General features: G+C 42.7%; 1 protein-coding gene across 5 annotated transcripts in view; it reads right to left on the bottom strand.

Moving 5' to 3' along the window:
• The window catches only part of cbfa2t2 (CBFA2/RUNX1 partner transcriptional co-repressor 2), a 38,473-nt gene that overhangs the window by 9,377 nt on the left and 15,881 nt on the right, over nucleotides 1-13,215 (bottom strand). The window contains exons 1-4 of one of the 5 annotated variants that reach the window (XM_085159534.1): nucleotides 3,471-11,455; nucleotides 1,072-1,230; nucleotides 641-882; nucleotides 459-548 (exon numbers count right to left, since the gene is read on the bottom strand). In XM_085159534.1, the coding sequence (XP_085015660.1) occupies nucleotides 459-548; nucleotides 641-882; nucleotides 1,072-1,204 (465 nt within the window). In that variant the 5' untranslated portion in view covers nucleotides 1,205-1,230; nucleotides 3,471-11,455. Of the gene's footprint in view, nucleotides 1-458; nucleotides 549-640; nucleotides 883-1,071; nucleotides 1,231-3,470; nucleotides 11,456-13,215 lie in introns of those variants that run through there. The other 4 variants (XM_085159536.1, XM_085159535.1, XM_085159537.1 and 1 more) reach the window with 4 other exon arrangements.

Raw genomic sequence — 13,215 nt, 5'->3', positions numbered from 1 at the left:
GTCCACAAGAGAGTATAATCAAGGATTTAGACAGACGGAAGGGCTCCAGAGATAACCAAGAAGTAAGTGTAAAAAAAAGCCGCTTTTTATAGCTTAAAGTCCAGTTATACAAGATTTATGGGATGCTTTACTGCGAGGAGCTACTAAAAGTATACACTTGCAGACTTCCCTGGTTACAGAGGGGCTCAAGAGGCTGTTAACACACAGTCATCTGTTGCTTGTCAAGTCAACGCGTAAATCTTGACGCTTACTTTGAACCTGAAATGGCCAATTCAATTAACAAAACTACACTCAGGCAACTATCTGATGGGCAACTTTACACCACAAGGTGTAAAACCATTTAACTCAACGGAGGAAGAATATTAGCGCTGTGAAAAGAAAAGCGAAGTAATTCCATGCAGAACTGCACAAAGCAAATAGAGAAAGATGGGAAAAGGAGGGGGTGGAGGCATGTTTACCTTGAGAAAAGGAATAACAAAGGGTCGTAAGGGGAAGTTGGTAGCCTCCTGAAGCCGTGAGTGAAACTCCTCAATGGTAACTGTTGAATTCTAAAAGATAGGAAAAGGGAAGGTTTAATTTAAATGCATTTCTATAAAATGTTGACTTGTTTTTCTCTTCAGTATGCCATCATAGAATTTACCACAAGGGCCAGAACTAGGCTTCGGACGCTGTCTCCAATCTCAGGAGAAATGTCGTTGCCAAACTGCTGCAGTGTGGTCAAGAAACGTTTCAGCTTGCTCAGCTGGCGTGCCCCACAGGTGGCTGGCAGCTGCTGGTTAGCCAGCGATGAGGAAGAGGAAGAGGACGGTCCATTGCTGTAACGCTGTGGCGGAGATGGCACTGCATTCAGTGTTGGTGGGGAATGATGATTCCCATTGGTCACTGGGGAAGGACGGAAAACCAACGTGAAGAGAAGAGAAATCAAAATAAACCCTGCTGAGTGTGGTTACAACTCCAGCTTCTCTACAACTTTGGTTTGTGAAAAGGAACAAAGACTGAAGTGGAAACAAAAAGACAAAGCTGGAAGAATGAGAGAAATTCTTTAAGTGTAGATTTAATTATTACTCTTACATGCTGTGGTGGAAAAAGAGGCCGGTCGTGGGCCGCTGGGGTTGACAGAAGGTAGGGGTGGCATAGTGGAGCTGGCGCTGCTGCTGGGGGCTGATCTGGAATGAGTCTTAGCATCCACAGGAGAACCGGGCATGGCAGGGCTCTTCTTCTCTCTACTGTCTGCAAAGAGGAAAGAAGGCAGGTGAGGTGAGGGCATCAGAAACCAGCAGGTCCATACGAGTGAACCAAAGTTAAATAACTGTAACTTGCTATGACATCCACAAAAATTTTTAAAAAAGAAGCACAACTTTAACTTTACCCCCCATTAGCTCAGTTGTTTAAATCAATTCAAAAGCGCCATGCCTATTGTTACAAAAGACAACAACAATGCCCAGCCCCCTCTCCTCAACCCACTTTGCATGATACAACACACACTGCCAGGGCACCAACCACCCTGCCCCCATCAAAGAGCCAGATGTCTGAAGTTTAGCCCCTCACTCTCACCCATTCAGATCAATAACAGAAGAAATGCTGAAGAAGGCCATTGTGTGGGAGTAGAAAGCCTCCTCATTGAGCTCCCCCAAGAAATAGGAGAGACAGAGAAAAAGGGACGGGCTATTTCACGCTTTACTAACAAGATCGACAAAGCTTTTGAATGTTAAATGCAACTTCTCAATATGCTATTGACGTTGAATGAGACCACCAGATAAGGGCTATGGAGAAAGTGTAATGGGGGGTGTGGTGGTGGGGAGACGTGGATCAGAAGCCGTCTTTGTCTTTTCGAGAACCATGAGGGCCGGATCCCGTCTCCATTTAGAGTGGATCAGACTTTTCTAACAGCTTCAAGAATTGACAATTAATAGACAAGCATGGTCTCACAGGTCATAGGTTAGCAGAAAGCAGCTTTTAAATGTGGGTTCATGGTTTTAGGGCTTTGGACTCAATAGCATCCTTTATTTCTTTTTCACAGCTATGAACTCTGGATGGCCTTCAGCCACGAGGTCCAAGTTTATAAAGGCTTAAGTCAAAAGGTTTAAGCTGTCAGTAGGTAACTCAAAGAAAACTGAAAAGAAGCCCAAGGAATGAATAAAAAATACTGTTGTGAGTGCAAAAAATGTGAAAACATGCAGAATTATTCCAAAAACAAATGGATCTGAATGCAAAAGTGCAAATTTCCTCAAGTTTTGGCAACAAATCTCTTTTGCATCCTATGCTCGCACTTTCTCAATCTGCCCTGTGCAACTCATCTGTCATGTCTGCAACTCATTATACAGCTTTGACTGTTCTTCCTTCTGTTTTGCAGTCCTCTTAAAACTCTCTCCCTCGTACCATCTCGTTCTTTCTCAGCCCCCGTGGCCTGCCTGCCATCACTCCACCTGTTCGCGAACATAGGGGGCAGGAAGGAGGGATCTACGCAGACATTTGGACTGCCGTACCCACCACACACGCGGTCTGCCAGTGCGCTGCAGGAAGCAGCCTGCAGCACGCACACACACCGGCTCCAAAGCTCCGCACACTCCATCCGTATGGCCAGGAAATTAGACTGACATCTCAATAACAGAATCGACGGGGCATATGGCCTCAGTGTCAACACTCTTACAAAGTAAACAACTTCATACGTACACAAAAGCCAGGATTGGAGAATTCAGCTTGAAGTGTATTCCCAAGTTCTTTGACACATTATGAACCATTAACCGCTGCTGTGAACAGTAGTTTGGATCCAAACTGACTGCCATCCTTGTAAGCACCATTTTGGGTTTGAATTTAACGGGCAGGCATGCATAATTCTGCAGAATGTAAACATAGCAACATATTGTATTTATATTCCTTACGGCATGACCTTTGAGCATGCAACGGAAACAAAGCTGCAGCAGGGTTCATGCAATCTTAAGATGTGGCACAGTCTGCTGTTAGCCATGCCAGAGGTAACAGCCAAAGCAGGAGACATCAGGTGTGTGTGCGTGTACTCCTGACAACCCTTAGAGAATTGCCTCTGCTTGTCAATTAGACAGCACACATAGCTAGATGACTTCATCTGGCTTGCGAGCACCTGAGTCCATGGTATAGTCACAGGGCTGTCTCAGGAGGCAGCTGTCACAGCAGCCACAAAACGCATATGCACAGAGTGCACAAAGTGGCCTAATGTTAACTCAGGTGAATATTGGCTTAGAGGAGGATGTGGGGTGTTTGTCTGGTCTAAATGCCACCTGTCATCCTTGCTTTAATGCAACAAAGGGAAGGTACACAAAGCTCCTCACCACACGTCAACAGGATTACACGGAAATGCCACAATGAATAGGCAATACTTTTCGAAAAAAGCAGATAGCACTGTTACCAGTGCTTACTAAAATATAAAACTGGGTACTCCATCAACTCATTTCTGGTGGATATAACCAAAAAGGATTACATGTTAAACTCACACCATATTGTGCTGCTGTTTTTCTGTCTCACGTCTTCATGCACAAATAAGATAATCCGTAATTTTACAATCTTGAAAGTTTCCTGACCTTAAGTGTTTGCTTTCTACAACAGTTGTTATCACAGGGATGGGAAATAAAATGCATCTGCAGTGATGGCTGTTGCTAGCCAGGTGTTCCTTGTTTGTTCAGCTTCAGGTGATGCTCATCTGCATTAAAACATTCAGCTGGCTTTAATTGCTGCCTCCGCGAGTGATGATTCAGAACGAGGCTCAGAAAGAGAGGAAAGGGATAGAGAAACGTGACTATTCCTGTTGAGCCACCGCTGTAAAAGGCAATCCATTAACTAATGAAATTGCAAATGAAAAGACAAATACACTTCCGAGAACATTTATCGACCTCCTTACATAAAGACGGGATGGATAAGCTGTAACGAGTCCACAGAAATAAATCACACTTGATGTGGTGTATAAATAAATGGGTTCAGTGTAAGGGTTTATTAAGCTCATGTTTTAACTCTGAAGTCTAAACTCCCTGTGAGAGGCTGGCAGCTGTGAAGCATGTGTGTGTGTGCCGCTGTGCGGTGGTGTGTGTACTCGAACCACACTGCTCTCTGTCTTGTCACCGTAGATGAGGTGAGAGAAGATGTAACACAGACTGAACTAATTCATCAGTGAGCACAAAGAAAATTTGTGGCATGTGCAATGATACAAGTATGTAGGGTCGGGAAGCGCACATGTTAACGCAAACACACGCACGTGAAAATAACCCTATGAATTCTTTTTTTCAAGAAATGCTGTCAAATATTTCAAATATTTAGTTTTCTTATCACGAGTCAGACAAGAAGACATCAACAGGATGTTTTTTGGAGGTTTAGCCCAGCTGTGCGTACTATCTATGGGAAAGAAAGTCAAGCTTGTTACCCTAGTTTTGCACGACAGTGCCTCACATCTCATCTGACTAAAAAAAAGTATAAATATAGCAACTCTCATCAAAGTGAGAACGTGACTTTGTGGTGACGGTGAGATCTAACAGATGCAAGAGAACCGGAGTAACTACAACCCTATTTTCCTCTAACTTCAGTGCTTAGCTTCCTTTAACCTTTTCTACATTTTGTCCCAAGCATGGCTAAAAAAATACTACACAAAATGAAATTTGTAACTCTTAATTAAACAGCGCACAAGTATATCTTCCGAAATGCTGCCGTATTTCTGCAATCCTAATTCTAGTCTACGAAGTCCTGAAGTGAAAGGATAACACATACTTTAAACAACTGACAGAGGCTTAGTATTCAACCAGTGAAACACTTTGAAAAAAAAAAAAAAAAGGAAAGCAATTGATTTGAAAATTAACCAGGTTCCCTCTCCTCCTCCTCCTCCTTCTCCTCCTGTACCATATGGATCTAATCGGCCAAGAGCTGGCCAGCTGGGACCTCCAACAGTCACCTGTGAGAGGAGGGGGGGCAGAAGGGACTGCTGCAAACCCTTCCTTTAAGCCAAGGCAGCCCGGCCCACACACACAAACACACACACACACATCTCTGCCTTCCCTCCAAGGAGAGGAGGAAGGAGGAGGGGGCACAGAGGGGAGGGGAGGCACGAGGCAGCTGAATGCGAGCGAGTGGACTTAAATGCTAGAGAGACAAAGGCTGCACCTGGTCCCCGTCCATCCGCGCACACAGCCACAATACAGCGCACATCTGTTCCTCTATCCTGCACTCCGTTCTGACCTCCACCCACACAAACACAAGCACACACACACACACACACGCAGCACAAGGATACATGAAGCGACATACACACCCACACGCAGCCACATCCACTTTTAAAATAGATAATAGTCCACGTCCCTCTCAGTGCCATACTGTTGCCAAACAACGAGTTACGTGACTTTGCATTTTATAATATCCAGTTTGAGAGATGAAGAAACTCAGGTGACATCATCTCTGCTTTAATCAACTTCATTTACATTATTACCCTTTTGGGACTGACACCTCCTCAACTGTTGCAGCAACACAGATGCCCTGCTTCCATGTAACAAATCGCAGGCCCACATGTTACAAATGTATTTTTTTAGACTATTAAAATTTACATCTATAAAAAAATGTAATATTTGTTACATTTTCACACAGTTTTATAAAGCACAGAGGGAGACAATGAATTAGTCTGCGAATCAGAAGCACCAGAGATAGAAAAGGACAGAACAGAGCGAGGAAAGGAGGTGTAGGATGGGAGGAAAGGAATAACAAGGACAGAAAATACTGTTTTCCTTTGGTTTCATCAGAAGGACAAGCCTGGTTGTTAGACTCAGAGCCAGGCTGTTTTTCTTGGCTTTCATTACCACCTTCCAGCCTCGTAGACTACATATTTGGATAAAACCCAATGTCAACACTCTGCTTCCAACTCTGCTAGGAAGGGGAACGATAGGAAGGTGGCAAGGTTGACAGTACAGGGAAAAAGCAAAGAAAGGAGAAGGAGGAGGTATGGCTTTGGACAAAAAAGTACTCTCATTCTCACATATGAAGAAGTCAGACATGTCTCCGAAGTGAATTTATCACATGTCCCTATGACAGGCTGATGGTGAGAGAAACCCTCGCATATCCTCATCACTCAGAGAGATAATTGCAAAAACACCATCGTAATCCAGCGTGCCACATAGTGAAAAAAGGAACTCTGGGATGGAAATATACTTAGTGGCAAACTGAAAAGGAAAACGAAAAAGAGGGGACAGCAAGGCAGACAGAAGTTGTCTATAAAAACTAAGAATGAGCAGTAAAAAGAGGTACAGTGACGCGATGCTGGAAGCAGAGGCGGTTTGGCAGAGGCTGGATAACAATATGCACAGTGTCCATGTGTATGAGGTCAGACCGCAGGGAGAAGACTGACTGGATGGGATCTGAAGTTGCTGACCTTAAAAACACTTGAAAACACCACACACCACATTGCAGTCACTGATTGCTGTTAGATTTTTTTTAAAACATAGCAGTGTATCAGAAAGGCAGAAACTTAATGTGGTGCATATGTCTGTGAAGGTTCTGGTGAATCTGGGACTCCCCAACATTTGACCTTAGACTGAAGAAGCTTATCGGGTGAGAGGTGAAACGTCTTCAAGCAACTTAAAGAAGTCCAGACGCTTTTCTTTGCAAGCTGCTTTGACTTAATGTGGTGCAAACACCTTTTACAGAGCAGTATAAGTTCTTTTAGAAAACCCAAATATTTAATGCCCAGATATTTCAGACACTGAAGACACTAATGAATGCAAATATTGTTATTTTTGCTTTAAGATTCTTGCATGAAGGGTAATACTCATATATCTGGGAAAGACTCACACCGTTTGAGCTTTGTTCCATAATCAATAGATTAAATGAATGTGACACATCTGGGCCAAAGTATAGAGCTCTAAGTGTATTTGTGTCATCCTGTCCATGCGTTGTGTGTGTGTATTAGCCCTGTTCACCAGGTGTTGCCTGCCCAGGGCGCATATAAACATGGCCACACAAATAACAACAGTGGCACTACAAGGACAGTTCAAATCTGTCAATCACACGCACACACAGACACACACACCAGCCAGCCTTCTCTGAGCCCAGTGGATTATCTGCCTCTCTGGTTACAACCCTTCTCACCTCTCTGTAACTAATTGGTTAGCCTGCCCATCAATCATCAAGCGACTGATGAGTCTTCAAACTCAAAACCAGCAAGTGGAATATAATCAGTGGCAATATTCATGGAAGCATGACAGTATAAAAATGACGTTTTTCTCCCCCACTGTACATGTTTCGTGATGATGATCTCAAATCCACATTAACATACATGCACACACGTGTGCACAATAAAGCACACATTGAACTAGTAAGTTACAGTAATCCATAAAACAAAAATACAAGCTCTAGACACAAGAAAACAAAGCTAACATTAAGGCTGGCCTGTTTTGGACCAGGTGTCAGAGGCTTTATGGCCTCGGCTCAGGTCCAACCAGATGTTACATCACCACATGGCATGCTGAAGTTAAACTGCAGGTTTTGACCGAGACTGGGAGAGCTGGCACAATGGCTTAGTATTGGGGTTCATGTTTAAGTTAATCTTATGGATTTTTTTTTATACATTAATCCTAAAATGCTAAGAAGGAAATGGATCAGCATTGATCTTGCTTTCAAAAACATACTGTTGGCCAAACACATGAAAAGGAAGGAATGTGCTTATTCACAAGCAAACCATAAAAAAACTACAAAACAAATATAAAGCCAGATTAAAACGTCTTAAAGCTTCCAGGAAAAAAAATCTGTGGGATTTTGGACCGTTTAGTATCAGTGCACTGATTTCTCAGCTAGTGAATGTGGGACATGTGAGAAAGAACAACTCTGGACCATGTCCCGACCTGACTCTCTTAACATTTTCTGGAGTTCATGCTTGAAAGCAGCGCAACTGTAGTAAAAATCGACTTTTTTCTAAACCTTGACTATGAAGATGACTAATCTGTCACACTCGGATTTTGGTGATCCAATCACTCAAAGCTGAGTACCATAAAAAACAACAACACGGAGCTGTGGGCAGGCTTTGCCCAGCTGTATAAAAGACCAGAGCTCAACAGCCGCTGAGAGAGACAGATAAGTCAAACAAAGAGGCCGGCTGTGCTCAAAACAATGTGGAGAATGAGACAATGATAGTAATGGAGGATGGGTAAACGTGTGAGCTGAGGTGTGTTTTGATTGTTGTGTATGAGTACTGTATGGTTTTAGCAAACATACGGGTAAGAACACAATGTATTCCTTATTATATATCTTGGGAAAATACGCAGCGTGCTGTAGCTGCAACGGAAAATGCTGTGGAAGGAAAATGTAGGTTAAAGTCTCAACCAAATCGCAATAGGCAAAAGACTGTTTTTGTTAGTGAAATGTTCTCATTTACATCCACACTTCTTCAGACTGAGGCAAAGACGGGGGGGTGGAAAGCCAGAGAAAGGAGAAAATAATGACTATGACAGACAATTCATGGAGAGAGGCAACGCCACCCATTTCTTGTCCACCCACACACCTAGCAAAACAGCAAATGCATTTCTTCTTCTTTTTTCTCTCTTGAGTATCACTTTTTGACTTTTGGGTTTAGAATTGGAAAATTACACAATCTTTCCATAAAATTTGCACAAGTTAAATGCCCACTTTTCGACCCGATTTTTTTAAGGGCGGGTAGAAAAGTGGTGTCCGTCTGTGTGCCCTCATGGTTAAGTCTTGGAAAACTTGGCATTGAGGCTCTATTGCATAATAGCTTAACACTGAAATGACTTAATGCAATGTGAGAAGGAAGGTAATGCTGCTGAACAAAAAACAAGGTCTGCGCCGTACCCTGACCTGGCACCTATTTTAGTCACGTTGAGCCAAGTGATTTAGTCCTCTGCACTACGTACAGACTATTGGTAACATGCCACCTCTTTCATCAACTCTGAAAATACAAGTGTTAATCTTCTATTTTCAAAGTCACTATATATCAACCCAAAACTACTACTAATACTAGCTCTTACGTCATTTTACAGCTTATTAATTATATGTTGATACTTCGTCTCCACATCAGCCCAGTGAATAAAGGTTTTGTCATCGGTCACCTACTGGGTTTCTCAGGTCAGTGAACCACTGGAGGAGAGCTCTTAATAATGCACTTTGCAAGGTGAGCTAAGTTACAATATCACTGGCCTGCAACAGGAAGGACGGCCAGAGTGTGGGTGCCTACTGATGCTAAAATGTCTCTCGATACCCACTAACACTCCGGGTTGTTACTTGTATTGACTGCATAGTCTCGGTTGATTAAATGATGTGACCCTTTCGCGTCCACACACATAAACATATAAGCAAGAACATTCAAATTCATTCGTAAGCACATGGTCTCACTGAACCCCTGGGGCCAGATATCACAGACCTCGCCACTGGAACTAATAGAGCACTTCCTGCAGCAAACTCTTGAAGCAGCTGCTCTGTTCTGTGTGTACAGACGCATGGTGAAACAGGGGGTATTCTCTGTAGTACGCAAGGGTCACGGTGGTCTGTTTCTCTATGTATTACTTTGCTTCTGGCAGAGAAACTCAGCTGGGTTTGAGGTCAGAAGAAAAAAAGCTTCAGAAAAGCTGTAAGGCGAGCAACCTTGTAGTTCAGCAGACACAATGTCTGCAAGACACCTGGCATGCACATGGAGACGCGTTCACTTCCTTAGACTCAAAAATACTGTACGCTTGTGTGCAATCGAAAACTTCAAAGCCACATAAACTGAAGACAAAAACTATAACTGCTCAACAGGAATGAATGTAAGTGGGATCAAATTTCTGAATAAAAGAAGCTTGAATGTCCTCTGCACAAACACATACACTAACTCACAGATACAGCACGGTGCCTGTTGTCAGGAATATGACACAGTCCAGCAGACCAGACGAGGGTCTCTGGTTTGAGTCTGTGCAGCCGACAATTAGTCGCTCCTATCTCCCCGATGAACTGGCCTGGTCTGGTGTGACACTGGCCAGGTCTCTCTGCCTTTTCTCTTTCTCCAGTCAGATCCTCCCCGCGCACAAGAAACACGAACACATCCCCTGCACGGCACTGTAAAAGGCCAACAAAATATCCAGCAATGCAACAATGTGACATTTGCACTAGTATCAACGTCTCCGCTGATGTCAGAGTGTAACATGCAGGCGCAGCGTGAAAGACAGACACAGCAGTTTCCCTCCTCTTCCCATATGTCTGGGATACTGTACAGCAGATGCACACGTCTTCTTTACCTAGTTTCTTCTGCTCTGCTTGCCATGTGGAAAAACTGATTACTATCTGAGGAAATGACAGCTGAGAGAGATAAGCCCCTTTCACACACAAAGTCACTCTAATTGCTCCGTTTTTTTAAAAAGAAATCTGGTTGAGGTCGCCGTTTTGGCTGTTCACACATGAATCCCACAGAGGAAAAAAAAAAGTATGCTCCAGATAATCACAGCCAATCCAGCTAGATTAAACTTTGTGGAAGAACACATTTGGCTCCATTGCACCAATTTTGGGGAATGCTGCAACTTTTTTCTCATAGTAGTTATCTTTTTTTTCCCTGCATACTGAGACAAACAACTATAGGACCAATATACATTTTACTAGTAAGGTAAGGAAAGAGAATGGTGAATGTGTAGTTTCTCTAAGAAAAGTCAAACCACACAGTCTTGGTTAAATGTTAAAATATTTCTAAACATAAGTACAAATGAGTATTTTTTAAAAGGCAATTAATATGTTGCCCATATGGCAGGAGACATTTTCTGTGCACAGGTAAAAAAGGCTTCTACCTCACTCAACAAGGATGAAGAGATAAGGATGAGGCACCATCTGTACAGCACAGAGCAGCTCTGGGATTTAGGATGGAACACACACAGAAACACACAAACTAGGCACATAAAGTGGACTATCTGCCACACTCACTCACTCGTGAAAAAAAGGCATTTTTCACACACAAACACACAAAAATCCTCCCAAAACACAAACTCATATTGGAACACGCTCAGTCCTACCTCCACTCTAGTGTAGAGTCCACTCGGTCCTTTGAGAAACTCAGCTGCAGTATTGGGGGTTTTGCTTTCTTATCCTTTGCTTTTTGGCCCTTCTTGTGACTCCGCACCTTCATATGTCAGGCATGTGTTTGCATTCCCACATATGTGAGCCCCAGTGTGGTGAAGGCCAGAGCCAAAGACACAGATGGCACCCAGATGGAGACAGATAACCGAGCAGACCAGCGAACACTGCACTACACGCACTCTTGCTTACTTTAATTTCGCTCATGTGAAGCTCTCTCTATCACTCGTACTATCTCTGCTACCGACTCTGCCACGGCTGCTTTACTTAATTCTCCCTCTTTCGCTGACTGAATTTCCGTCTTCTCTCACGCTTGCTCTCTCAAGCTCTGTCTCCCACTCTCTCAATCTCTCTTCTCCAGCTCTAGCTCCTCCCCTATTTTCCCACACACTGTCCCATCCTCTGTTTTCATGGGTCGAGTGTTCCAGCAACGTCACAACCCCCACTCCCCGAACCCCACTCCCCTTCCCCTGTGGATCCTGGCCAATCATCCACTGCTGACTGGCCCCATTCAACCTGCATTCAGTGCAATGGACCTTGCAATTAACATAACTAATTGCTTTGGCACCTAAAGGCTAAACAAGAGGCTGTGCCAAGCAAGACAAAAGTACATGCGTGTGTGTATGTGTAGAAGTGGGGGGGCACACTCTCTCCCACCCCCTCAAGTGAAGTGGGGATCTCCCCTTAAAATGTTTTTATACTAACAACCCTCCCTCCCCTTTTCAACCCTTTCGGTGTAGCCCCCTTTTTTTTTTCTTCAGTTCCTTAATGCAGCCAGCTCAACTCGCCTCGCCAGCAAATGGACTGAGGAGCACTTGATGAGCATGAATGAGTTATTCTTCTCTCCTCTTCTACTCTCTTGTCCTCTGCTCTCCATTTTGACTGAGTTAAACTTAAATCACTGCCTGATTTATGCACGAGTAGCATAAGTAGCAGGTTAAGATATTTGTGCCTAGCTGAGGCTGGGCAGTCCACACACACCCAGAGCAAATATGACCTGGATTCAGTTCATTTTAATGTTTTTTTTCTCACGTGAAATACTATGATCAGAAATACTATGATCAGTTAAATAAAAGATCAAAAGTTTGTTTGTTTTTGTTTACTTTACTGTACTTTGATTGATTCATATAGCACTCGTCACAGGATAAAAACCACAAAGTGCTTCACAATAATATAAAACCGATAAACATAACACACCACAATCAAACATACAGCACAAATCTAGTTAAAAGCTAGTCTAAATAAATGAGTCTTAAGATGATGTTTAAAAGAATAAATACAATCCAGGCAACGTAAAGATGGAGGGAGAGAATCCCACAACCTGGGGGCCATCGCTGTGAAAGATCTATCGCCTCTGGTTTTAAAACGTGTTCGAGGACTACCAACAAGAGGGAGTGTGAGGTTCTAAAAGATCAGAAATATAGAGAGGAGCGTCACAATTCAAAGCTTTAAAAATCAGTACTATGATTTTCAAATGAATTCTAAAATGTTCTGGAAGCCAGTGTAATGAGCATAAAACTGGTGTAATGTGCTCTCTTAATGTAACTAAAGACACATCCTCCAGCTTCTGTTTTCGAGACCACTTTAACCCTTTAAGACCTACCATAGAACCAAGTCCGCCCGAGCTTATATTATATTTTTACATGCTGTAGTGCCATTTTTGGGAGCATTTCAAGTTGCTATACATCAATACAACCATTACAGCCTAGATTTTAATAATATGTCTGAATTAAGTGCATAATAATTACATAAATTGCAAAAAAGTGCAATAAACTACAAAAAAATTTTAAATCGTTTTTGTTTTTTTAACATATATTTCTAGTTAGAGAAATTTAAGAGGCTTATCCCTCAAAACTGTAAATACAAGAAAGTTGCACAAAATAGTTTACCACCACAGGAAATTAATTTTGAGTGTCTTCATAGTTTTATTTTTGAAATACACCAATTTTTATATACTGCAGGAAAAACGAAAATAAATATTATAGTGCAAATTTGCAAAAAAGCAGCATGTGCATCAAAATAAACTATTTCCAGCAGTGCAATATGAGTCCTAAGCATCCCAGAAACGACACAGAAAGTCATAAAGTCAAAGATAACTTTTAAAAACACCAGTATAGGCTCATGAGGCCCGGACGGTAAAAAACTACATTTCCGCGAAAATGACGT

This window comes from Neolamprologus multifasciatus, chromosome 5 (genome assembly GCF_963576455.1).
Source record: "Neolamprologus multifasciatus chromosome 5, fNeoMul1.2, whole genome shotgun sequence".
NCBI classification, from domain to species: domain Eukaryota; kingdom Metazoa; phylum Chordata; class Actinopteri; order Cichliformes; family Cichlidae; genus Neolamprologus; species Neolamprologus multifasciatus.
The sequence above is the reverse complement of the archived record's forward strand: the minus strand, read 5'-3'. Positions and strand labels throughout refer to the sequence as shown.